Source organism: Sceloporus occidentalis, unplaced genomic scaffold (genome assembly GCF_023333645.1).
Source record: "Sceloporus occidentalis isolate IW3139 unplaced genomic scaffold, rSceOcc1.0.p SCAF_1, whole genome shotgun sequence".
Classification (NCBI taxonomy): Eukaryota; Metazoa; Chordata; class Lepidosauria; order Squamata; family Phrynosomatidae; genus Sceloporus; species Sceloporus occidentalis.
In genome coordinates this window covers 46,202,580-46,230,448 of record NW_028316981.1, presented here as the reverse complement: position 1 = coordinate 46,230,448, position 27,869 = coordinate 46,202,580, and the positions used below count along the sequence as shown (strand labels likewise).

Genomic DNA, 27,869 nt, shown 5'->3' with positions numbered 1-27,869 from the left:
ATTCATTGGAACTTTGGAAGCTTTTATTCTCCAGAATATTGAGAGGGAGAGTGGACAGAAAAAAAGCCTGCAGAGAGTTGTGCAATTTCAATTAGAGACGGAGAAGTAACAGCAAACAGGCTGAACATGAAGCACCTTAGGGTATATGGGCTTAAAATGCCAATACATGGACTAATTTAACAGTTTCTTCAGATGCACAGTGCAGTCTTGACTTACATTCCATTCAAAGCATGGTCTCATCAGTCGGAATGGATCTATGACTAAGAGCTGCCTTGTGCTGTATCCCATGGCACTGAATGAGGCTAGATAACATAGAAAACAGAGATTGGTCTTTCAATTTATCTGGTTCCATGCAGGAATCTCAGCAATCACTGCACACCTTAGATTCTAGTGGGCACCTGTAAGTATTCCTCTTTTTTAAAGTGATTTTTGTTAGATGTTTTCTTTATAGGTAACATTGCATATGAAAATTTCATATCAACAATCAAATATGAAGGAAAAAAATACAAAAAATAAAAATAAAAAATGTAAAATAAGTTTATTAGTCAAATTATGTGCCGTCAAGTTGACTTCAACTTATTGGCAAACCTCTCACAGAGTTTTCTTGGAAGATTTTTTCAGAGGAAGTTTGCCATTGTCTTTTGCCATTGTCTTTCTTAGGCTGAGCAAGTATTCCCGACATCACCAAGTGGATTTCTATACACTGCAATAAATTAAAGGGGGGGGGGGGGAGTCTCAGTTGTATAGTTCCTTTTTATCACATTTCCTCTTCCTTTCCCTGTTAACATTGTTGGTAACATTAATACCACACGTCTTTCACAAAACAAGGATGCAGTTTGGCTTACAAATTAAAATATCACCTTCATCTGTGTTTACACTGCTTTACTGGTAGGCTGCTCTGAGATTGTAGAACATAGGACAGGATATAAATGTCTAAATAAATTAATAAATAATAAAATAAATCTTTTCAGTGCCATTCAGACTACATTTTACCCTGGTTCCCAAACCAGTTTTAAAGTAGGAAGTCCTCACTCTCGCCAATTTTTACACAACTTGATCAGGTGCTTGCACAACAGATCCAGGGAAAATCCCCCTTAATGCAGTTTTCCTGAAAGCGGACTTTTTCCCTTTTCTTTCTGGAAAACCCAGTTCTTCCCTGCTGCCGGCAAATGTGAACTCAGACCCGGTCATGATGGGTCAAGTTCAGGGAGCGATTTAGGTCAGAGGACGGGCAGTGGGAGGATCATGCCTCCCCTCTCCTGCCTGCTTTTTGCAAGCAGCTTGTTCCCTTTTTTTGGTAATTTTATTGACAGATTATGCACATGCTTGTGCTACAGATGGGTACATATGGATAGAATGCGTATGCTTGCTGCTGCCCCCTCCCCAATGTCAGCCTCGCTACTCTCATTGTGGCAGGCAGCAGGGGGTACCTCTTCTGTCTTCTTCCCCCCTCCTCCTCCTCCTCCTCTTCTTCCCTGTTGCCACTTCTGCAGCTCTTCCTTCTCCTCTTCCATAACCTTCTCTGCCTTCCTCCTTCCCCTCTTATCCCCCTCACCCTCCTGCCGCTGCTTGCCCTCCTTTTTTCCCTCCTCCTCTTCTCCACTCTTCCTCATTCTCCTTCTCCCTCCTCCTCCTCCTCTGCCAACACCACCCCTCCCCGCAGACTCTTTCTCCTTCTCCTCCTCCTCCTGACCTCCTCTTCCTCCTGCTCTTCTTCCTTCTCTTCCTTTTTCTGTTCCTCTTGTTTCTCCTGTCCCCACGCCTTCTCCTCATTCCTCCTCTTTCTCCTTCTTTTACCCCCTCCATTTTCCTGCTGCTGCTCATTGTTGTTGTCATCCTCCTCCTTTTCCTTCTTCCTCCTCCTCCTCTTTCGCCCTCCACTGCCCTGCTACTGCTCGCTCTCCTTTTTTAGCTTCTTCATCCAACTCCTCTTTCCCTCTCTTCCTCCTCTTCCCGCTTCCTCTGCACCTGCAGCCGAGGAAGTGGAAGAACAGAGTAGATGAGGAGGAGGAGGAAGGAAAAGGAGGCCAAGCAGCAGCAGCATGACAGAGTGGGGAAAGGGAGCAGGAGGAATACACAGGAGGTGGGGTGGGCTGGGAGTGACCCCCAGGACCCAAAGAGCATCAGGCTCACCTGACCATCGGCCCCCAAGGCAGGCAGGCAGGAGGGCAAGGCGGGCCAGGAGGGGGCCCTCAGCAGCTCAGGCAGCCAGCTTTCCCTCCCTCCGGAGAGGCCAAGGGCTGGGCAGAGCAGAGCAGAGCCAAGTCATAGGTGGTGACAGAATATATGAATGCTGCCGCCAGTTTTAAAAAAAAGGAGGGGGGAAAACCCCATTCTGTTGGCCAATAGTTGTAGGAGATGTCACCTTTGACAAAAGCAGAAGCGAATTTGATTGACAAGAAAGGAGGCTCCATTTTAAAGCAGTACCACAAATGTGAACTTCAGATGGGCAAATTGTCTCGATCGAGGTAAAGTGTAGTGGGCACTTTTCCTGAGTAGATTCGATATGGGGGGACCCTAATCTGCCCAGTTCTATCCAGGGCAAATGAGCAAGTGAGAATGGGGCCTTCATCTCTGCTGAAGAATAGCTCTGTGGGCCACAGGGTCTATTTGGATCATATAAAGTGGCCTGCTGCTGTCAGGTGTAGTCGGATGTTATCCCATCAACAGTGTAAAAGCAAAGGTATAGTGGTCTGTGTTACCAGGTTATAAAAGTTTCATAGCAGTTTACCTGTCATGGCTCCATCCTATGGAATCTTGGGATTTGTAATTTGGTGAGATCTTTAAAATTCTCTGCTGGGGAATCCAGTCCCTTCCTACAGAGAATTTTAATGATGAGATGAAACTACAAATCTCCATGGAGCTGAACAATGACAATGAAACAGGTATTAATCTGCTATAACTGTGTAGTTGTAATAACCCTCTATTCAACTGCCAGTTCAGCTCGGTATTTGGAATGAGAGAGGGGATGCCAACTTGTAATTTACTTCAGCTGTCTTATTTATTTATGGGATTTATATCCTGCCTTTCTCCCAAAATGGGATTCAAAGCAGTCTTCAATTGGACTTAGTGAGATCATCTCTCAGTTTCCTTTGTCTTAAGATGAAGGACAGAGTAATATCCTTTTTTTTTTTTTTTTTTTCAGGATCTTTTAAAGGATTCCTTCATGTCCTGGCTAAAACAAATGGGTAGAACTATAGTCAGTACTATTTATTTGTGGGAGAGCCAATCCTCCAATTTGAACATACTAATTCTGAGATTCGCCTCATTCTTGTCTATACCAGCATTGCTCCTCTACTTCACTTTAAGGAACAGATTTGGTGTCGACTATCTCTGTTAAAAAGTCAGGTACAGAATGGCTTAGGAGCACAGCACATCTGACTCTGAATATTCCAAGCATGATACAAGATTGCTGGGAGTTTAGACATAAATAATTAAATTAAATTAAATAGGTCAGAGCAGGACAGCCTCAGCGAACTTTGACAGTGCCATCTGTGCAAAGATTCTGCATTCCTTTGCTGACACTCAAGAGTGAAGAACAAATTGAACTGCCCTGTGTGTGCAACAGCCATGCAAATGGGAGGAGGGGAGAATCAAGTAAAGGCATGTCTACCCAGACCAATTCCATTTGATTTTACTGACAATTTAAATATAGTTTTCTGAGTTCAACACTGCAGTAAAATCACCTTTCCCCCTCATTGTTTCTTTCAATCTTTCTCTTTTTGCAAAGCACAGTGCTTTCTTGCGGCCTGCTGAAAGACAACAATAGCCCTGTGGAATGACACAGTGACATTGCAGTGGGACAGACTTTGCAATACAGCTGGGGTTACTGGCTTCATAAACAGCACATCACTCGGATTGATTGAGAAGACTCTCCAGATGTTGAATTTTCCTCACCCAAATAGCAAGCTGTGGAATAGCTCTGATACTCTGAACATGGTTCCACCATGCCTTAGGCCATAAACAGATAAAAAGCCTTCCCTCCATCCCAACTGCCACTGCCCTGGCCTTGAAGGAAGAAATGAAGAGGCAACAACTGGTGGACTCCTATACTGCCATTCCCCCTTTCCTTCTGTGTCTTGTCTTAATTATATTGTAAGCCTGAGGGCAGGGAACAGTTTTGTTGTTCTTTTACTTGTAAAGCATTATGTACTGCAAAGTCACTGTATAAATAAATAAATGATGGTTTTGGTAGTGAGGGTCGTGATGATGATGGTGATGATGATGATATCATTATCTGCTCCTTTAGAGAGACCAAAGCCAGAAGGCACTTCCTCACATTAAACACTCAGATTGTGTTCTCTGTCCCTTGGCTAAACATAAGCTGCATTACCTGGGTTTTCTGATGCTTTGATGTCATTCACTCAACAAAAAAGAAGAGCGGGAAGCCAACCAACCTGCCATATGAGTAAATCACAGACCAAGTGCTTATTGACATTATACAATCAACACAGAGAAACTCAGTCTTTAGCCAGGGGGCAAGGTGGCTTGATTATATGATGTCTGACAGTTGCCCAGAAACATAGTTTTGTGGTCTACACACACACACACACACACACACACACACACGGATAATTCACTAAAGATAATAGCAACACAATAACTTGAGATAGTCTTTGCTCAAAATTATGTCTATAGAATTTCCACGCACTGATTCTGAAACAAATCTGGCCAGGTCTTCTATTGCAACGTTTCAGGACTTTGAAAAAGGCATCTGAAGACACACACACACACACACACACACATACAAATGTGTGCACAGATAAAAAAGGACCTTCCAAAAATGCATACTACAAACACATTCTAGTCAAAGCATATTGGTTTTGAGGATGATGAGAGGAGGCTCAGAAGCACAATGACAGTTTTCTGGTCTCATCATATGTTGCTTTCTGCAACAGGTCTGTCCAGACTATTAAACCTCTGCAGGACTTCTGTGAGAAAAATCAAGTTTCAACATTATTCTGGGCCTTATCAGAAGCAACTAAAAAGGGAGATAAAAGAATAGTGAGATGTGTGTGGGGCCATATTAGTTCCTAATAGATCTGTATTAGAAAAATGGCCTGGTTATAATTAGAAGCTATAACATGAAACATATAATAGAAATTCCCAGCTGGAGGAGAAAAGATGCAAACTAAAATTGTAAATCATGGATGCAGTTTGAGGAATCTGCACAAACTTGTATGCATTAATAAGATGAGGAAGATGCTGTCCACTGGTTGTTGTTTTGTTGTTGTTGTTGTTGTTGTTGTTGTTTGGTGGTGGCATTAAAGAACAGTTCTGAAACAGTATGGACAGGTCTAACATATGGGAAAAGGAAGATGTCCCTTGCAATGGACTTGCTAGATGCTCACTTCTCTAGGCTGCTAACAAAAGGCAGCATGAACATTTTCAATACATTTACCAAAACTACTATTTTTTCTATCATGTTCTGGCCAGAATGTCCGCTCGACCTCCATTGTGCTGATTCTATCAAAAGATCATATTTCTTAAATAGCTTTAATTATAGACTTTATATCTCTCAATAATACAACATATCCCAGTCCTCAGGATACGCTGCATTGTCTCTTGTTGAAGTTAATTTACATATTACTAAAAATAGAAATAGCATCATCTGAGACTATGATACAGCATATTTTCTTGCATGGATCAATGATTCCAAGCAAAACCAATTTTCACCTAAGAAAACACAAAATGTACCATCTGCAGGTGTATCTTATTGGCACTGGGCCATCCTAAGTGTAATCAATATTCTTTCATTAAAAACTTGGTATCTTTCAAAAGACACTGAATATACACAATGGGCATAGTTGCATCTTATCAATCTCTGTATTCCTGCCTGGGCAGACTGTGAAACAGCACTGACTCATGAGCATATGACTTTACTAGTTTGTTTAGTTAAGTAGAATGGTGTTGTGTTCTGTTTTTGACTTCTAGAACTCCCCATTCTAAGAACTCTCTGGCTACAATCTGATAATTGTATTAGATCTCTTCAACACCCCAGAGAACAGGATCAAAATTCAAAATGACCTGAATAAACTGGAAAGCTGGGCCAAAACTAACAAAATGATATTCAACACAGAAAAATGTAAGGTATTGCACTTAGGGCAGAAAAATGAAATGCATAGAAATAAGATGGGGGACACCTGGCTTAAGGAGACTATGTGTGAAAGGGATCTAGGAGTCCAAGTAGACCACAAGTTGAACATGAGCCAATAGTGTGATGTGGCAGCTAAAAAGGCCAATGCAATTTTAGGGTGCATCAATAAAAGTATAGTGTCTAGATCAAGGGAAGTAATAGTGCCACTCTATTCTGCCTTAGTCAAGCCCCACCTAGAATACTGTGCCCAGTTCTGGGCATCACAATTCAAAAAGGATGTTGAGAAACTGGAGTGTGTCCAAAGGAGGGCGACTAAAATGATGAAGGGTCTGGAAACCATGCCCTATGAAGAACGACTTAGGGAGCTGGGGATGTTTAGCCTGGAGAATACGTGATATGATAGCCCTGTTTAAACATTTGAAGGGATGTCATATTGAGGAGGGAATGAGCTTGTTTTCTGCAGCTCCAGAGAACAGGACCTGGAGCAATGGATGCAAGCTGCAGGAAAAGAGATTCCACCTCAACATTAGGAGGAACTTCCTGACAGTAAGGGCTGTTCGACAGTGGAACACACTCCCCCAGAAAGTGGTAGAGTCTCCTTCCTTGGAGGTCTTTAAACAGAGGCTGGATGGTCATCTGTCAAGGATGCTTTGATTGAGAGTTCCTGCATGGCAGGGGGTTGGATTGGATGGCCCTTGTAGTCGCTTCCAACTCTATGATTTTATGATTCTATGAATTACCTGGAAGAAAGCCCTACTGAATTCAATAATATTGACTTCTGAGTAGATATGTCTAGCATTTCACTCTAACTGGTCATTGTATCTAGCTGCACCCTGCATACCAAGGGACAAAAGTATCATCGAGTGTAATGGGTTTTACTCACATATAAATTGGTATGTTCCCTAAAGTATAGAAAGCTGTCAATCAAAGTGAACCATCTACAAAAGTCCTTTGATCTGCACTCTCACCTTCTGATAACAGACACCTAGTCTTTTCTATGAGGAGGAAGGAATTTCTATTATAAGGATATGTACCCTATGAAATCCATGTCTTCAGAGGTTCCTCCCTAAACACACAAATACTTTCACACCTCCATGTCTGGTCAATGTCTGGTTCTTTTGTTTTTCGTTTTTCTTTTTCTATCCTTATATATGCATCTATAATACAGGCATTGCTTGAGCACCTCCCTCTATTGACAAAGACATATTTAACAGGGTATTTTTTTGCAGGTGCTTGAAAAGTGGCATTTTTGCTACATTTATTTTTTTTTTTTCTATGTACACAGTTGTGTTTTTTTTAACAACGTTTTTATTATTTCAAACCAGGAGTGACAATAAAAGCATATTCATAAGAAGTATAGCACTGCCAGGAGAAAAAGGTAAGTAGAATAGAGCAATATCACTTTGTCTTGGTGATATATCAATTTTGGTCATTTTTATTACCTGTGTGGATATGGATCCACGGAAATTTGTACCCTTGTTAAATCAAAATAGATTTCCCCAGCATTTCAAATCATCTTGCTGTGGGTTCCATGGTTATGGATGTGCCTGACGTTGTTAATCATTGTGAGTATTCCAGACTGCAAATGGCATCTACACTACCGTTAGCCAAGGAAACACTGGTAGAGGCATCCATGTGGAATCGCAGATACAAATTACACTCCTCACTCATCCTAGTTCTAAAATCATGCCACATGATCCACTATTCAGTACAGGATTAATAGGGAAAGAGCAGGGCATGATAACAGAAAAAAAGCAGCAACGTACATAAAATACAATCAAAACCAAAAAGGGAAAAATACAATGACTCTAACCCCAATATACAGTAATCACCTACTCCGAAAGTGAACAATCCCAATGGCTAGTGAGTCTGTATCCTCTCCCTTCCCATCTCTGAAGAAAAGGCCGAATTCTAGACTGACAGCTCTTCAAACCTCAGTGCCAAATCTGCCAGACCAACATGTACAAACCCTAGAAGCTGTCATGTTGTTGTGCATCTCCAGGTCATTTTTTTCCTTAAGACAATTGGGTTTTCTAGGCAAGGTTAGTTCAGAGGAGGTTTTCCATTACCTTCCCATGAGGCTAAGGGCATGTGACTTGTCCAAGGTCACCCAGCAGGTTTCATGACTGAGTGGGGAATCAAACCCTGGTCTCCAGAGTCATAGTTCAACATTCAAACCACTATGCTACAGTGGCTCTCCTTGTATAATAATGGATTTTCAAACATGATGCTGTCGTTTCTCATTTGCACATATATTTTATATTGTTTGACTCCTTTCCCCTGCTCAATTGTTTCCATTAAATGAGTGGCTGGTAGGCAGGCGCATCATGTTCCTGTATCCAAATCACAGGGTCTTCTCTGCTGTGTCAACCTGCTTATGAAATGCTCTGTCACTACAGGCCCAATTCGCTTTAATTGTGGTTTCTTTCTGGTATAAGGTTAAAACAAAGCTTTTTAAAAAAAGAAAAACCAAAGCCTTTGGGGTCTGTATATCTGTACAAGTTTTAAACTGTGTTTTAATTGTTAAATTGTTTTATGTGGTTTTAGACTGTTCAACTATTCCTCACTGTTTTAAGTTGCACGCTTGTAGTTTGTTTTAAATTAATTTCATTGGTATGTGATGAAGGTTCTGTGACATAGGAAGTGACATAACATATTTTAATAAATAAATTAAAGGAAGAAAACAAAATACTTTTCCTATTGCTTTAAAGAATAGATGGAGGTGTTTTTTTTAATGTCTCTCCAAGCCCTGATGTCCAATACAGTTGGTTGCATTTGATATGAAATTCCATCCACCTGTTCTCTGCAGTCCCATTGAATGATGGGTTGGTGAAAGTAATATTTATTTTGACAACAGGAGGTTTCCTTTTGCCTATTTAACTGCTGGAGATGGCAAATAAAAGGTAAGATCTTAATTGTACCTTTAGTGTCCAGTTCTTGAGGAACCATGGAGTAAGTCTCTCACTTGTAGCCTGATATTAAATTGCAAATTACTTGAATGAGCCCTAAGTTTTGAAAACTGAGAAATAATGCCAACTTGACCCAACATTTTCTTGTACATTGGAAATTATGTGTCACTGCTTCATGAGTTGCAACATAATCATTGGCATTTTTTATTATAACAGTGAAATAGACTACAGACGAATTTGCAGGTAAGTCAGTGAATATATGGAAACAAACCATGTCAAAGAAATCAATATGCAATCGCTTTAATTTACCTATGTCTTCAGTGAAAAGCTAACTAGTTGTGCCAACCCCCTCCCCCATCCCCAAATGTGTAATAGTGGTGAAATGGTGCAAGATGCTTGGTTGACTATAGCAAAAGTTGGGAAGAATATGTTAAAGCAAAGAAATCAGGACTTTACTTGGAGTGCTGTGTGTGCATGTTTTGAGGGCTTCTAATGAGGCTAACTGTGCTGGCAACAGATGAGACAAAATATTTTGATCTGCCTGATAAACAGAGCAAAAAGGCTGAGGAGTGGAAGACTGGGGATAGTAATAGAGAGAAAGGGTAGAGATGCCATGAGCAACTATGCAGGGACACTTAAAGAACGAAATGAGAGGTTAAGTTGAGGAGGAGTAGAGTCTGGGGGGCTAGGATGGGTTTTTAGGAAAGTACATAGAGAAGAAACAGAGGGAAGAAAAGGGAGAGGGAGACTAACTTTCAAGCATATTTACCAGTCTTGAGGTGCTGGCATGTTGTCTTTAGAATGTTTGGTGCCCAGAGAATTCCTGTCTTCTTACTCTTGTTTCAATTATTTACCCTAACAGCTATTGTGTCCTCAATGTGGAGATGGAAGTCCACTTGTTTTAATTAGGAAGAACTTCCTGACAGTAAGGGCTGTTCGACAGTGGAACACACTCCCTCAGAGTGTAGTGGCGTCTCCTTCCTTGGAGGTCTTTAAGCAGAGGCCATCTGCTGGGGATGCTTTGATTTGGATTTCCTGCATGGCAGGGGGTTGGACTGGATGGCCCTTGCGGTCTCTTCCAACTCTATGATTCTATGATTCTAATTTGATTAAAAGACCTGTTATTTCCTCTGAAGGCACTTCAAGATAGTGTGTGTCATGACTTCTTTAATTAAGTAACTATTCTATCTCAGGCTTATGTCTGCTTTTTCAGAGACAGCTAAAACGAGGAAGATTGTAAGCAGGCTTCTAATGGACTCAGTGCTGTATCACTTCTGATAGGGGTTTCTGGAAGTAATGTAAGATAGATTGCAATGAAACAGGATTAAGACACCATAATGAAGTGTAACTGGATATACTGGTTCCACTTTATAAAGATCCATAGAGATCTAGAACTTGGTATTATGTTGTCCGCTTCAGCATTCTTCTGTAATGATGGACAATGTATAGAGGGCGTTCTGAAGTTTTTTGTGGGTTTTTCGGGCTATGTGTCCATGTTCTAGCTAGAACATGGCCACATAGCCTGAAAAACCCACAAAAAACTATGGATGCTGGCCATGAAAGCCTTCGACTTCACACAGCATTCTGAAGTCTTTCTATGTGATCTCTTATAGCTATATAGAGAATGATTTCAAAAGAAACAACTGATTCTTCACAAGAACATTTATTATTATTATTATTATTATTATTATTATTATTATTAGCCCAGAGTCTGAAACACATGAAGAAGCTGTAGCTCAGAGGTCAGAAGGGATTTGAAACTGGCCTATGTCAGAAAATATTCTGATTGTTTCAGCACCAGTGAATACCTGATGGGCCATGGCTGTTTTCTTCCTTTCTTGAAAAGTATGCCTTCTAAAGTCATTCCCTGTTTGAGCAGAGTGGTGGACAACAACAGAGAATCAGTGTCGGCTAACTGTGTCCAATTCTTCTGAAAGGGAATTCTTACTGACTTCAACAGCAGTAAGAAGAGTTATTGTGTCAGCTTCCTTCTGGTTGTGCTGATGAAGCCATTCAGATAGGCTGCCATGTTGCCATGTGCTGTTATTCCTGACACAGCCACAAAGTCTGTGTCCTGGTGTTTTCTGAGATAATTCTCAGGCAGAAACATGATTAATACAGGCTATGTTTTCCATATAAGAGAGGAAGTGCCTCAGTCCCATACTACTTGATAACTGCATGGTTGGTCATGTGGGATTGTATCTCACTGTTTCCTGTGCCCTTTCCCTTCGCCTTTAAATATAATTGCCATTTCAAATATCAGTCTCAGTTTATGAAAGGTATTTGACACCTAGAGAAGATTTACTACAGTACTTTCAGTACAGTTCTTCCAAAACCCTTCCTGTGATTATTGATCTCTTTTTGCATTAGCATGTGATACCAGCCAATAGTACGCAGTTCCAGACCCACACAACTGCATCAAAAGGAACACCTTTGATGAGCTCTATGGAGATTGTGGAGGCCTTTGCAATGCACACAGTGTGCCCTGGACACTGGGTTGTTTGGGTGGGAGCACCTTAGCTTTGCCTTCCATTAGAAGGCCAGCTGGGGAGCAACCCAGTTATTGGAATTAGGATGTTTCACCCAAGAGAAGGCTGAAGGGGAGACATTTGGCCTCAGCTGAATCCATATCAGGATGCTCCTCCCTCTTGCTTCTTCCAGTATAATCACAATGTAAATAGGTTCTAGATCAATAGAGTGGTCCTTCTTCAACCCAACTCTTTGTGTCTGGCCTCATTATTCCATGGTAAGTTATTGGTGATCCTTTTCAGAAGAAGTGCAAGCATGGAGCTTGGAAAAATTTATTTGAGGCACTTGAACTCCTAGACTCTTGTCATCAAGGATAGTGGTTCTGGATGCTGTAGTTCTGTCAAGTAACCTTTCCAAATTCTGAAGGCATGTTAGAAAACTACCGGTTAGTTCAGGGCTTTCACAAGTTCTTTTGAAGAATGTATGATTTTCACTTGTCTAATGGACGAAATGTATTTCCATATGGTCTGAAGAGAGATCTCTGAGAGACGATAACTCCTACTTCACAAGTGCCTCTGAGGTAAGTGTGTAGTTAGATTTTCCAGAAAATGATGGATCTAGCTAATGAAGATAACTCTTTTCATGGAGCTCTAGAATATTGCCCTTGATCTAAACCATGCATTTTGTGCACTCTTGAAATAGCTTCAAGAAGACCTTTTCCACTGGGGTCAGAATGGCTGCTGTGCTGTGATTATACTTTCCTAACTAAAGTTTTCATGCCGCATTTCCCCACCAAAGCTGCTCTTAAGAATGTCATGAAATTTCCTGGCATCCCTACTTTGTTCTGACATTGAAAACTCATGTAACTTGCCTTAATCACTTCAATGCTAGTGAACCTTCATTTATTTAGTCTCTGTAAATTTATGATAGGCTTTTACTTTGTCTGGTAGACTAACAAATTCTTCAGCCATCGTTGGTTGAACCACAGCTTTTCTGTTATGTCTAAAAATCTGCCAAAAACTGAGTAATGCCAGTTATTACTTCCAAATTGATTATGAAGTTTGGGATTTACTAAATATTTTGTGAATAAAATGTCATGTCTGTCACAACATTACTTGTGAGATGCACCAAAGCCCTCAAAATGGCCCAAGTAATATTCAGTTGACCTCACTTCCCATGTAACTTAGCACTAGAAAACTATTCTATAAGAATCCTAAACAGCATACTTGTTTCAGATCGGTCAACTCATTGGCCTATATCCTGTTGTTTTTCCTAACTAGAATAGATTCATTCAATCAATGGGATTTACCTAGGTGTTGACAATTGATAATTTGATTATCAAGGCCACACGTCACATAAAACATATATTGTTAAGAGTAATGTACTGGCTTTACTGGGTGGGGGCTCCTGCAGGCATTACTCTCTGCAGGACTGTAGAAGCTGAAAGTTTTAAAAACTAAAAACTAACCAGAGTGACTCCAAATGAGAATTATTCCTTAATTTAAAAGACAGGAAAAGATAGCAGTAGAAACCAATAGAACAGTCTACTGAATACAAGCTGTTTTTCAAAGTAAAAGAGGGGGGATGTCATGGGAACTACTCTTAACCATTCTAATGGGGCTACAGAGATGTAGCTAAATTCAAGGGATTATAAACTAAAATACACACATGGATTTTCCTACCCTCCCATGTGAAGCGGAGTCTAGGATGGCTGAAGAGCAGAGTAGGGAAGCTGGTGTCAGAGAGAGTACCCCTCTCTGTGTCTCTGCATTTAACCACTTTCTAACTTGGAGGCTGTCTTCTAAAAATGAAGGGGACATCTCTGTGGGGGAGGAAAATGACCTCAGTGTTGTTGTAAGAAGAGTTCAATAAACAAAAATATGTGCTTGCAAAGGGTAGAGGTAAACGTGCCCTTTAGGCATTGATAATGACTCTTAGATGGTCTGGGCATTAGAGAACAAAGCACTGCATACACAAGGAAAAACCAATGAAATATAGATATTTATCCTCTTTCCAGTCCAGATGGATTGTCCAACATCCCTGGAAGCTGAATAATGCCTCACAATGGGGAGTGTACCAGTCTGAGTCAGTTTGGCAGGGCTCCATTCAGTGGAGGTGGACAAGACAGTTAAGCCCTGATTGCTCTCATCAAGGGAACCATTTCCTTGTCATCAGGAGGGGAACTGGAGTACAGCTTCAGAATGTACTTTTGAAATGATGCTTGTCTTTTTTCCAAGATGGACAGGGATTCAGGCCAACAGCCCTACCTCTTCTGTGTGTGTTCTTAACCATTCTTGCAGATCTACACCTCTATGTCGGGTGCCTTGTACATAATAGTCTAATACTCATATTTGTTGAGCATAACTCCTAACAATATGCCCACAAAGAATAAATTAGTGGTTTCACTTATACAAACAACAACCCGACATAGAGGTGTAGATATGTTGAACACATATATACTCTTCAATATAGGCTGAGATTAAAACAAACAAACAGTAGCTTATTTAAAACATTTCACACACATGGAAACATGTAATACTAGACTTCCAGTCACTTACTTCCATTAATGAGAAGGAGAGTAGATTCTGAAAAATTGGGAGATTAAGAGAAATAAATGACTAAACAAAAGCCAAACGTACAGATTTTTCTCTAAAATATCAACAACTTATTCCTCCAATATAATATGTTACCATTCCATGTACCATCACAAAATGCTCACCATATTTCGCACCAATATGTGTGTTACCCATGCTGCTCGATATAAATTTTGGAATCAATGATAACCCTTAATGACCCCTGGATGAACTCTAGCAGCCTGTCCTCCATTACTGGCAAAGCGAGAGGACATGTACACCTCCCCTAAGGGAGCACCCATATTAACATTTCAGAGGGTCCGGGGAAGTCGCATGAAGGGATTATCTCAAGGCTGGGAAGAGTGAAAGGATTGCCTTCCCTGAAGCTATCAACCTCCTCCTCGAACCTATTGTCCGAGTGGCATAAGCCCTTTATACTATCTAAAGCAGACATCCAGGTGAAAAGAAAATCTTTAGAACACCTTTGTTTCGGCCAAGCCAGCCTCTTTGCCTCAGGCCAGATTTGGCCTATAAAAAGTCCCCACTTTGGCTGCTCAGCGTGCCATTTTCAAGGTCTACTTACTCCACGTCAGTCAGACCTCTGTTTTGGTAGCCGGCATTTCTGCTCAACCCCAGGTTGCGGAGCAGACTTGTCTCACTGTCCAGCACCCCATTCGCTCCCCAGAGGGAATCTACATTCTGGTAAGCATCTCCATTAGTAATGCCTGAAATCTGTTCCCATTTTCCAACCCTAATTTTCCTGAGTCCTGAGTGTGTGTGTGAGTGTATGTGCAACGCATGTGTTTTTCCCCTATTTCAATAAATTAGACATCTAGTTATTCATATCCATCTCAGCTTTATTTATTGGGGTCCCCTGGTCTACTCCATATACATATTGGGAGGGCGATTTCGGTGGGCTCTCGTAGCCAGTCCCCTCTTGCAATATTTGAGCTAATAACAATAATAATAAAATTCCCCTAAACGGACCCTTGGCTACATGTGTACATACTAATCCTCACCATATTGCAAAGGGGAAGAACCCTAATAATATACATAGATTTATTAATGAGAATCCAAATACATTTCAATTATGAGTGCAATTATCATCATGCCTATCTTAACCAAAAGACAAGAAGCAATCATTGTCATCATCATTGTCATCTCCATTCTCATCACCACCCAGTCACTACTACCACAATAATTATACTATAATAATACATATAAAACCTGGAAACATAAGTCAGTATCATTATATCCATATTACAAATGTCAGGCCTGAGACTTTGAAGGAGTAAGTTGTATGAATAAGGCCTCATAGTGAGTTCATGGCTGGGGAGAGACTTGATCACACATTTATCCAAAGCATGTCAGTATTTAAACTCTATATTCACAATGTACGATGTGAAGAGTATCATGATACTGAGTATGTATATTGGAGTCCTAGTAAAATATGTGAGATTCAAACACAGCAAAGCCCATTTTCAGCATGTGTCTGTCCTTCTTTATTGCATGAAGTGGGACTAAAGTTAGAAATGATCAGTGCTGCTTTGTGCCACTGTATGTAAAACCAGAAATGCTGGAGAGACACAGAAGCCATTGTCTCGTTTCTCCTCAGGATGAAGGAGAAGATGGAAGAGGAATTTGCTGTGGGAATTAATGTCCGGGGGCGGAGGGGGGGTGTCAGGTGCTTTATTTTATTTCAGGAACTAGGAACAAATTAGGATGGCGAAATCTAAAGCAAATGCTGTTGAACGAGGACTTCCTCCTCTATGTTAATGTTATCCCTCAATGTGAAAGGAAATGGAGCAGAAGATTTCATACATAAATTTGGTGCTTCTAAAGGCCATGATGCACCATTATCATCACCATTCAAGAACCATGGAAAGCATGAATTAGATTACATACCTAGTTCTGCGACTGGATCTCATTTATAGCACCTCTCTCTCTCTCTCTCATTGAAAGCTATAAGAATTATCATTCATAATGTTCTGATTGGAACCACCTTTTACTCTCAGGCTACAACTGTTGTAAGCTGGACCTCTCATCACCAGTTCAGAGAAAAGCCTTATTTCAACATTCCAAAATCTGCCGCATCCATTTTTCACTTTATAGAGTCCCAGCACTTTAGTCTTCCTTTAACTGCCCTCGCTCCATCTTACAGAATCCTGTGATATGTAGTTTGAAGAGGTAATTAGGATTCTGTGCCAGAGATCTCCAGTGCCTTACTATGCTATAAATTCCAAAATTTCAAAGGATGCAGTCATGGCAGTTAAAGTGATATCCAGGTACTGAAATTACGTATGAGACAGAGATCCCTAAAGCTAGATCTCCCAGAAAGCAAATGATCTCTAATTGGAAGAAGTGTGGAATGACTGCCAGATATACCAGCAGGAGTATTCTTTCCTTCTTGTTATATTGGTATACTGTCTTTTCTCACCCCTGCCAATTTCTCTCCCCCCTTATCTTCCCCTCCACACACCCCAACATATATTATAGTCAAGTCTGGAGCTGAACATAGGACACAATTCTAGTTGGACACTGTTGCTCACACACCATACTGCACAGGAGTATGCTGTGGACCAGGTATGAGCTGTTAGTGCTGGAAATATGTGGACTGAATGTAAGTAATTCACCTTGCTTGTTTAGAATGCAAACAACAACCAAAAAATGTCTTTCAATCTCATGATAGTCAAAAAAAGCATTAGGGAATATGACCTAAGTAGAAATGCTGTTCTGGATGGCAATCTAGCTGTGTAAAGACAAACAGAAAGCAATACAGTCTTCTTTGTGGGTGGATTGAGGTAATGATTGAGAGGGGTCTGCACTACTGAACCTCCACTAGGAAGTTTGTCCCTTCCAGGTCTCTCTTAAAATTCAGAGACAGTCTGGAAAGTCATTAGGCAAATGGATCTGGTAGCTCCTTTAAGACTAAGAGAAAGAAGCTGGGGGCATGAGCTTTCCTAGACTTGAGCTTCCTTCCTCAAGCATGCACCAGAAGTCTCTGAAAGCTCATGCTCCCAGCTTTTTTCTTTCAGTCAGACTCCAAGGTGCTGCTGTTAAGAAACTGGGGAGAAGAGATATACAACAGGGAGAGACAACTAGGGGGAACATGTCAATATGTGGACGAACGCTGAGATTGGCAAGGAAGGGAACTTCCTCCTCTTCCTCCTCCTCCTGCTGATAACCAGGGACTTGCTCGTTGGTGGTCCCTTCAGGAAGAAAAGCCCTTGGCCTTCTTGAAAGGAGGCGCCCCCTGGAGCCAGAAAGCGGTCCAGTCCTCAGGCAGCCTTCCCCAAGAGCCTCCAAGGAGAGGTAAAGACAGCTCTCTCTCTCTCTCTCACACACACACACACACACACACACACACACCGCCGAACCCCTTTTGCTTCGGGGAAACGGAGGGGACTCAGGCACCCTCGCCCTTCGCGGAGTCTGGAGAAGGGTCTCCACTAGGGCCCCTGCCTGCCCCTCTGAGGTGGGGCAGCCCTGAAGGCAAAATGAAGGGCTGAGGAAAAGGCAAGGCAAGACAAAGCAAAGGAGTCAGGCAGGCAGCAAAAAGGAAAGGAAAGGAAAGGAAAAGGCAGGGAGCAAGGGAGGAAAGCAGGCAGAAGGAAGGAAGGAAGGATCCAAGTGGGACAGACTGAAGTCTATCTTTCCTGGCCTAAGACCCCCCCCCCTCCCTCCATCCCAAACCAGGCTGCCCCTCCGACGCTACCAATGACCCCCTTCGTCTGACTTAGCTACGAAATCCTCCTTGCCCTAGCTGCCACCCAAGGCCCGGCGCCCCAGAGGACTGGGATGGGCAGGCGAGGCTCCGGGGAGATCGCCTCTTTCCCTCCTTCCCTTCATCCTTCCTCCTTCCTTCCTTCCTTCCCTCTCCTCCTCTCTCTTCCAAGGAGCCCCCGTCTCTCTTTCTGCTTTTTCCAAGAGACTGCTTCTTCCTTCGCAGCATCTGACAGTGAACTGCATTTCCTTCCGCTGCCCTATTTGGGAACTCTCTCAAAATTATAAATCAACACACACACACCAAAACGTAAGAACTTCGGGGGAAACTGTCACCCACATAGTACCCAAACTATTGAAAGAGGGAGGGGATCCCAATTTCCCCGCCCCCTGTCCCCCCCTCCTCCTCCTCGTCCTCGTCCTCCTCGTCCTCCTCCTCCTTCTTCTTCTTTTGGATTCAGGAACTCTCTGGGATGTGCTTCACTTTCCTTCTCCACTAGTTGCGGAGGCCTCGGAATCTTCCTGAATGAGGATCTTCTCCCTGGGCCTTTCGGCCTTTGCCAAGGGCTCTTTCCCTCTCTCCGCTCCGCTCTGGGCCCACAACGAACTACAAATCCCAGAATTCCATAGCCTTGAGCCAGAAAAGAGTTAAAGCGTTGCCAAACGCCCTGGGAGGAAAACACCCAAACGGTCCTCTCTCTCCGCCCAAGCAGGGTGTCCAGATGTCCTCCCCGTCAAGGAGGACGAGGCACCGAGAATGGAGGACAGTCCAGAAAAACGGGGGACATAAAAGTCTCTTGCGGCCAAACCCTTTTGGGGCTCTTCTGATGCCCAGCTGCATCGGGAAAGACGAAGCCCAGATTGCAAGTGGCCCAAAGGCCCCCAAGGCTCCCTTTCCTGGGATCTCCTGCCAGTTCAGATCCCCCATTAACCGAAAAGAGAGGGGCGGGTGTCAGGGAGAAAACTACGCGAATGCAAAGAAGGAACCGCCGCTTCTGTGCTGCATCCGCACTGCAGAAATAATCTGCTTTGGCCCCACTTTCCCTGGCTCCACGTTGTGGGATTCTGGGAACGGTAGTTGGTTGCAGCACCAGAAACCAAGAAATTTACCTTTTGTCAAAGCTTTACAAGATTGATAATGTCTTCGAAAGGTGCATCCGCCCTGCAGAAATAACCCAGTTTGATGCCGCTTTAATTCCTAGGGTTAAACACGGGAACTGTATTTTATTGTGGCACCAGAGCTTTCTCTGACAGAGAAGGCTAAATGTCTCACAAAACGACAGTTTCCAGAATTCAATAGCAGATAGAAGCAAGGCAGTAAATAAATAAATAAATAAATGGGACCAAACCGGATTATTTTTGCAGTGCGGATGCAGCCCTGGTCGCGCACCCCAACTTCAAAGCGGGCGAGAAGCTGGAAGAGGGTGGGCCCTCCTTCGGCGTTGAGCCCTGGCCTTTCCAAGGAAAAATCGGGGTCGTCCCTTTCTCCCTCGAGCCCCACTTCATCCCAATTCAGCCTCCCCTCCTCCAGCCTCATCGCCTTGAGTTTCCCTTTTTCCCAAATGACTTCTTAAAAATGGGAGCAGAAATGCGGGAAGCAGCAGGTGGGTCGGGGCTGAGAGGTCCTTCTGAGAAAAGGGAACCACGAGGTGGAGAAAGAGCAGGGTTCTCGCCTCAAAAGAAGACACGGTGCCGCAAGAAAAACGGAGCCCAATATCAAAGAAGAGCTCAAAACACTCATCTCAACATAAATCCATGCTTCTTTAGTCCTGCTGAAAATGGAGAAGGCGGAGATGGAGGAGATGCCCGGAGCAAAGGAGGAGGTCTGAACAAACCAGAGACGGTGGAAACAGAGAGGATGACCAAAACTACAGGGAACGCAGAGGGCTTGAACATGGGAACCGGTGTGTGTGTGTGTGTGTGTGTGTGTGTGTATGTGTGTGTGTGTGTGTGTGTGTGTGTGTGTTAAGACCGAGACAGAATCTATTATGTCTCTCTCATGAGGGCAACCTTTGTGTGTGTGTGTGTGTGTGTGTGTGTGTGTTCAGTAGCACTTCTACAACATTCCTCCACAGAATCGCCCAACAGAAGAGCATAGAATCAAAAAATCCTCTAGAGTTGGAAAAGGCCACAAGGGCCATCCAGTCCAACCCCTCGACATGCATCTCTTCTTCCTTAGCCACCTTCTCTCCCTCCCTCCCCAGCTGCCATTTCTCTGGAGCCCCGTGTCCAGAGCTGGCCCCGGACGCCTCTCCAGCCTCCTTTCGGGAGAGAGCCTCCCTCTCTCAGTGTCTTTTTCGGAGCCAAGCAGCCCCTTCCTCCGTGGAGTCCAGGGGCCACCTGCTGCTGCTGCTGCTCCCGGTGGGGCATGGGGGGGCATGGTGGTGGTGGTGGTGCCTACCTGGAAGAGCCGGAGGATGTTGGCGACCATGATGGAGACGGAGCTGCTGGCGGCGCCCACCACGCCGAGGACCTTCTCGGGCCGGACGAAGACGGGCGGCTCCCCGTTGGTGCAGCGGACGTCGGAGGTGTCCTTCTGGATGAGGGCCTGGACGAAGGTGAGCGACTGCTCCAGCGCGTAGGTGTCCCGCGAGCAGGTGTCCAGGATCCGCGCCCCCAGCGTCACATTGGGCAGCAGCTCGGGGTCGCTGTTGATCTGGTCCAAGGCATAGAGCATGGCCTCCAGGCGGTGGATCCCGGACTCGCCCTCGATGTCCCCGCAGGGAAGGGCCCCAAGGCCCCCTCCGCCGACCCCTCCACCACCGCCTCCTCCTCCGCCGGGGCCCTTGGCGTGGACCGGGAAGAGGCCCCCGAGGGTGATGTCCCCCTCCAGCCGGATGGAGTGGGGCGCATAAAGCTCCTGGGACCCCACCAAGACCAGGGCCCAGCCCCACACCACCAGCACCAGGAGCCCCAGGCCCAGCATGGCCCCACCGAGGAGGCAGAGGAACCACGTCGGGGGAGGGAGGGAGGAATGGATGGATAGATGGATGAGGGGCCTCTGGGTCCCTTGGAAGGAGGAGGTGAAGGGGAAGGCGACCAAGGCAGGGCCAGCCCCTCGCTCCCTCGCTCTCCTGCTCTCTCTCTCGCTCTTCCCCCGACGGCGAGGCCCCCTTTCCAGCCGCGGCTGCTCCGCACTGGGCGCCGGGGAGGCTCCGCTCCGCTTTAAAGCCTCGCCCGGCCCTTCCCCGCCTTCCCGCTCGCTCCGCCCGGCCCCCACCGCCACCACGCCTCCAGAGTCTCATCGCTCTTTGCGCGGCTTCCTTAAGCAGAGGCTCAAGTTCATTTTCAGCACCATGGACAGCAGTAGACGAGCTCCCTGCGCCCAGGGAAAGCCTGGGCAGTTTCCAAAGGCAACTCCATGCTCAGGACCCTGGTCAGCGCACAGGACAGCTCCATGTTTTCGCGCTTCACCATGTCCACAGACCATGCCCTCTCCCGTTTTGCCTGCCTCTGTAACTTCTCTAGATTTTGGCTGGTGGCTCACAGAGCTCCCCAAAGTCACCAGACGCATTCTCCTTTTCCAGGACCTGTCTTCCATTTCCACCTTCTGTCCAAGAGGAATCCCAAAGTGTTCTCCATTTTGAGCATGGCTGAAGAGCATGCACTGATTTTTCTGTCAGAGTTTTCAGCTTTTAGAATCATAGAATAATAGTGTTGAAGAGACCACAAGGGCCATCCAGTCCAACCCCCTGCCATGCAGGAACTCTCAACCAAAGCACTCCTGACAGATGGCCATCCAGCCTCTGTTTGAAGACCTGCAAGGAAGGAGACTCCATCACCCTCCGAGGGAGTTTGTTCCACTGTCAAACAGCCCTTACTGTCAGAAAGTTGTTGGGGTGGAATCTCTTTTCCTGTAGCTTGCATCCATTGTTCCAGGTCCTGTTCTCTGGAGGAACAGAAATTTTGTTTTCTAATGTCCTACAATTTTCTTGTATGTCCTTCCTCTTGCAACACCTTGGCTTCCTTTGCGATGAGGACATCTGTGAGGACAGCTTGTGTGGAAAGAGCGGTACCTCCACTTCTCTCCTGGTTGCCTCATTGCCCAAACTGCACCTTCTCTTTCAGCCTAGTTTATCAGCTGCCTAGAAGCAATTTGCTTTGGCCTGCAAGTCTTTGTTGGGTTTCAATAGCTGGAGATGAAAAGCCCTCAAGGACATCTGGTGACTCTGACTTTCTCTTCAGTTCCCTAGGAAGGAAAGGGACCCTGGAGGGGTCAGGAGTGCCACATTGTTGAGGACGCGCAGAAAAAAAGGAACAAAGGTGAAGCATTTCCTACATCCTTTTCTGTGTGTTCTTGACAGGATGCTCCTGACCCTTCCAGGGCTGTAGTTGTGACTGTTCTGTGGTTACATTTTGATCTTCTGGAAGAAGAACTCTGACATTGTCAATTGGTTATGAAGTTTGGCCAAATTCTTTGGAGAAGGCTTCCCCAGCTCTTCACCACTTGGTCAGCTCCCTGACACTTTTTTCCCCACTCTCTGTCACTTAATGTAATCCTCATACCACATTATAAAACAGAGTCATATTTTTATGGTTGCCAAGTAAACAATGGAAGAACATAGGGTCTCCCTAATGGTACCACATTTCTTCCCTTTCTTGGCTGAATGAACTGTGAATCTGGGGGTAAATTTAGAACAAGGCTCCTTGTAGTTTGTTGTTGCATGCCTTTAAGTTCTTTCTGCCTTATGATGACCATAAAGGCGAACCTATCACACGGTATTCTTGGCAAGATTTTTCAGAAGGGGTTTGCCCTTGCCTTCCTCTGATGCTGAGAGTGTGTGACTTGCCCAACATCATCCATTGGGCTTCCATGGCCCTACGGGGATTTGAACCATGGTCTCAAGAACTGTAGTCCAATGTTCAAACTGCTAGACCATGCTGGTTATCACACGATCTTCTGGTCTGATCAAAATATGGTGGGAAATCAGGAAGAAATAATTTAGTCTATTCAATCACAAGGTTTTCAATGCCAGGTCTCAGTCCTTTCATATATCATGGTATCATATATCACAAACTATTGTTCTCTCCAAACAAAAAGTTTTGCTGGAGAGAATATTGTCTTCAAGAATGAGCAAAATGCTTCTTAATGCCATTACATGAAGTTAATATGTACCTGGCCTAGGCATCAAGCTCCTGCCTTCCTTTTTCCATGTGTAAACCTTTTAAGATTGTGCTCTAAGACCTTCTGCTGAAATAACAGGTGATTATTTTAGAGTTAAAATTCTGAATCCTTAAAAAACCTCAAATTTTCTGTATCTTATGTATCCTCTGAAAATCCTTCACAAACATTCATTTTAAGGCCTCTAAATCAGTTGGAAGGTGGCAGTAAATGTTACTTTAGCATTGAGGCAGGGCAGTTAAAGCAGTCTCAATCTGGATTATTTTTGCAGTGTGTTTTGGATCTAAATTTGGATCAGATTCACTGGAAACTTTATTTCAAAGATTTCCATTATTTGTTTATTAATTTTTGACCTTTTTTTTTTTAGTTTGGCACTTCCAACATTTGTTCTTGCCAGTTTCGTTAATTGTTTCTAGGTTTGCTGGAGTCATGTATCAATGGTGTAGCATTTTCAAATAATTTTTTTTCCAGATTTTGTCATGAGGTGAATTTTTGAGTTGTTCTCCATGATTTCCCCCATGAATCTAACTGAATATTTTTGCCAATATTTTGATCCATTTGATAATGGAATTCTTAACAGTCTCTTGTTCTTATTCCCATTCTCTGAGGATTTTATAAAATTTAGCTGTATGCTGTTTGCTGTTCAACTTGAAATAAGAGACCAGACACATACATGGGTTGTAAAATGGGCCACTTTATTGAATTAACCTATTTAACTGTCTTCTTGAAAACCTGTAAAATTTTAAGAGAGCAACCTGGTGCGGGAGCAGCTGTGACAGGTGGTCTATTCCTCAGACGCCTCCTCAGCTTCCCCTGGGCGAAACACCTGAACTCCATGGAAAAACCCATGACTAGGTTGCTCTCTGGCCAGCTTGCATCTGGAACGCCAACCTGAGATTTCCTCACTCAACTCACAGGACTTGATTGAGGCTTATATCCCAGGTCAGCCCTAAGGAAGGTCTTTCTCCTTCTCATCTTAGTCGCAAGACCTAAAGAGAAAGGTTAAGAGGCCTAACCTTCACCCCAAGTGGGTGCCATAGGTTTTCACCTGACAACTAATTCTCCCCCATCAACAGCCAGTGACTGCCTATTTAAGTTCACACCTAAGCCAGTTTTCCAAGTCCCTGAACAACAGTGTGAGGCAGGTGATAAACCCTTGAAAAGGGGAGACAATTCCTACCCGGCCCTTAACACAACCAACACAGCCACACTGAAGTCGAGGCGGGAGGATGGGACAACAATTGCAAAGAGGGATAAGGAAGGGTGGTGCTGGCTTAAAGAGCCTCAGCTCCAGCCCCAACCCTTCCCTGATGTGGGGTAGAAACACCACATCTAATTGGCTGCTAGCCTCATTCCACTGCCAAATTGATTTTTTTGTCTAAGTTAGCTAATTCGTTTTTTTTATTCCAATTTATTATACATTTTGCATCTTTCAGTTAACTAATTGTGTACAAACAAATTTTTAGTTAACCCATCTCTTCCAAATTCTTCCTTGTCTTCAGGGGAGTTCGATCCCTTCCAAGTCAATCAATTTTTTGTCTTTTAATGATAACTGGTCTTTTATCCATGATCGACTGTTGGCATAGTAACATAACCTTAAGTCTGGCAGTACTCATCTCCCTTTTGTTTCAATTAATATTTATTTATTTATTTATTTATTTATTTATTTATTTATTTATTTTTATTCTCTGTTTCCTTCCCTCCCATATGAATTTTGTTAGTTTTGCTTGCCAAATCTTGAAGTACAGTCAGCCCTTCTTATACACAGATTTTTATACATGGATTCAAGCATACACAGTTTGAAAATGTTCAAAAAAAAAGTATAAATTTCAAATATCAAACTTTGATTTTCCATTTTTTATAAGGGACACCATTTTGCTATGTCATTGTATTTAATGGGACTTGAGCATACACGGATTTTGTTATACACGGGGTATCTTGGAACAAAAACCCAGCATATAACAAGGGTCCACTGTACTTCTCATTTGCTATATTTCGGAGATTCTGAAATAGAAACATCATTTCAAGTAGGACACTCACTTTTACCACTGTGATTCTGCCTAGCCTTATTGGGCAGCACACTGGGTATAGAGGGGAAACTGCAGCTCATGGGTCACATGGAGCCTCTCAGAAGTGAAAATGCCAGAAGTGTCTGGAAAACATTTCTGATTTTTAAAATTAGAATTAAGACCACGACTTATTTAAAAGGTAAGGTACCACTTCTGGAATCTACCAGGAGAGGCAATCTACCCTTTTCCTGCCCCTCTGCATTTTCCAGGGGGGAAAAAAGATGAGACTGTCTCCCAACTCAGAGACAGTCAAGATTAACATGTGATCCCAGTTGGGTAATATGTCCTAGGGGTATATTTCTTCTTCCCCTGCTGTACAGGAAAGCTGGGATTTCACACCTGGATCACACAATGTGATTTTTTTTCAGGTATAGTTAAGCACTGATTGTTAAACAACTCTTGTGATGAATGGCAAGGCAACAAAATCAAATACATACTACATGTGCAAACAAATGCCCAATTGACATGCAACAGTTTTTGGTGAACCATGTACACAATGGCACACTTATGATTCCCAGACAGTGTGTCTAGACCATGAATGGTGGAGGGGCTATTGTTGACCTCCATTAAGAGACCAGAAGGCTTTGATTTTGGCACTTTGCACCAAGCCCCAGTCAAATGCAGGGGACAGAGGAGAGAATATAAATTATCAAGCCAGCTGCACATGTTCATTTTCTTCTGGACTGCTACAAAGAGAGGAGCTTCCAAAGAAACATGGCTTAGGCATAGTCTCCTATCCCCTTCTGCTATTTGTGATTAATTATCATTTTTAATGTATCACTGTGTCTGGGTGAGGGTTAAGAATCCACATGAACTTAGATGACCCAGTCCAGCCTCCTCACTCCACCTCATTCCACCCCACTCTCCCCTTTGGTGGAGGAGTGATTTACATTTATTGCTTGTTTTCATTTGTCTCTGTTTCTGACCTTTGTGTGATAATGGGAGTTATATTGCATCTCTCTGGTTTGTTTACATCTGTTAATTTTTGTGCCTTATTAAGTAAGGGCTTTTTACAGGGTGGGTGGAAGGTCTGGGGGTTGAGGTAGAGGTCTTAGGGACTGCTTGGCATAAATGAGATGGGAAAAGTATAGTCTAATAGTCTTGGCAGTTACTATTAATTGAGCATTACCATGGCATTGGTACTTTGCTATTTGTTTTCGGAAGTTATTTGTATTGATTTTACCCCCCCCCCCCTTTTTGGGGATTTGTTAGATTTGTAACCTAGAGGACACAGTTATACATCTCATTGTTAGGACTTTAATTAATTGAATTATACAACTTTAATTAAATGAAAATCAACTGATTGATTTGTGGTTTCTTTAGTGGGATATTAATATACCTATAGCTTACCCCATGCTTATATAGAGTATAAATATAGGTGTGTGTGTCTGAGTCTGTGTTGATCATCATAACTGATGGACAATCATTCCTACTTATTGATTTGTATTGTATTATATGTTTTAGCATGGTATCCAAAAAAGGGTCTGGATCTTTGAAGAGCAAAGCCCCTGCCCAGAAATGGCTGGCTAAGTGCCCACCACCTGTTTCCTTCAGCTCATCAGACAATGAGCAGAGTGAAAGGGCAGCTAGTTTTGCAAAACTAGAGGAACTGGTGAAGCAGCATGCTTCTTCTACCAAAGGGGTAACTCAAGTTTGTAAAAAAAAAAAAAAAGAAAAGAAAAGAAAAGAAAAAAGATGATAGGGGCCTTTTAATTATTTTGTCTCCCTTAGAGGCAGTGGAAAAGCATCTTCAAATACAGAGCTCCAGCTGACAGGCAGAGGTTGTCTGTAATGAAGTCAACGGTTATCTCTTCAGTTATTCAGGGGGGTTGGGGAAACAGATCTCTGTGCATCACTTTGTGAAGCTTCTGCCTGTAGACCATGCTATGGCTACCCCAGACCTGGTGAAAACCAATCTGGTTTTCATCTGGGTCTGAGCAATGTTGCTTTAGTGGAGTGGCTGGGAGAGGCCAATCATGAAGTGGCTTGCTGCATCTTTTGTTTGTGAAGCACACTGGGCCACCTTCAGATATTTTAGTCATTCACCTTGGTGGGAATAACTTGGTTCATTGAGGGACAGGGCATTGATATTTTTGTACAAGCTTTACAAAATTTCCATTTTATCCTGTCAAAATAGTTGGTTTTGTTTGATCTGCTGTTCTCCCCTGCCATGTATGGTTGGGCAAAGGTGATCCCAGATGGCTTGACTGTGCCCATGAAAATATCAGTAGAAAAATCTGTAAGGCGTTGAATAAGGGAATGGCTTACTTTCTTCTTCATCCTAATACAGTTTTCCAATTATCTGAGTTCTACTGATGACATCCATCTGTCAGAGGAAGGTTACACCCTGTTCCTGACAGATGTACAAGAGGGGCTGCGAGAAAATTTGGCTGGCCTGGTGGGGGAAAGAGACTAAGTGGATGCTTGTTCTTTGTCCATGGCAGGTAGTGGGAAGAGAATATAAGAGATTGGTGTATGCCATGGCACCCCTTTGGTGAAGAGCTGTTACTAAACCCTGCAAACCCTGCATTATATATGGTAGAAATATTTTGTTATATTTTATTATAATAGCAGTTACAGAGAGGCCATAAGCATGACCTTGGAAAAGTGAGATGACTGTAAGTGAACTTCTGAGTGGTCACATGTGGAAAAGTCCCCCATAACTTCATGGCAGTGAATACTGCTGCTTCCCCACCCCCTGCAGTATGCAAACAAAGGTTTGTCAGCCTAAAGCATTAAGCCAATCTTTCTGCTGTACTTTCCCGCATCCATCCTATCCCAAACTCTCTGAGGTTGTCCTGATCTTATTACTACTTGATTAAATCAATGTCATTGCCATCAACCAAAAATATTCCTTTTGTAACTCTGAAGTTAAAACTAACAACCAGGAAGGAACCCCATTGGGTG

At 43.3% G+C, this 27,869-nt stretch overlaps 1 protein-coding gene across 1 annotated transcript; it reads right to left on the bottom strand.

Annotated features, from left to right (window-relative positions):
* Positions 1-571: 571 nt before the first annotated feature.
* On the bottom strand, positions 572-20,697 carry LOC149321356 (metabotropic glutamate receptor 7-like). Its single transcript, XM_089511646.1, has 3 exons — positions 20,173-20,697; positions 14,034-14,060; positions 572-703 (listed from the first exon to the last, which is right to left on the bottom strand). Exons 1-3 carry the CDS (start codon positions 20,695-20,697, stop codon positions 572-574), a joined length of 684 nt encoding a protein of 227 aa, XP_089367772.1.
* Positions 20,698-27,869: the final 7,172 nt, after the last annotated feature.

Bases quoted from the DNA above. Each gene is read 5' to 3' on its own strand.
- LOC149321356 (XM_089511646.1), bottom strand. From the start codon at position 20,697: ATGCTGGGCCTGGGGCTCCTGGTGCTGGTGGTGTGGGGCTGGGCCCTG. The intron at 14,061-20,172 runs GTAGGCACCACC...CCAATTTTTCAG, and splicing joins ACATCCTCCGGCTCTTCCAG to AATCTACTCTCCTTCTCATT. The intron at 704-14,033 runs GTAAGTGACTGG...AATTTATTGCAG, and splicing joins TCTCCTTCTCATTAATGGAA to TGTATAGAAATCCACTTGGT.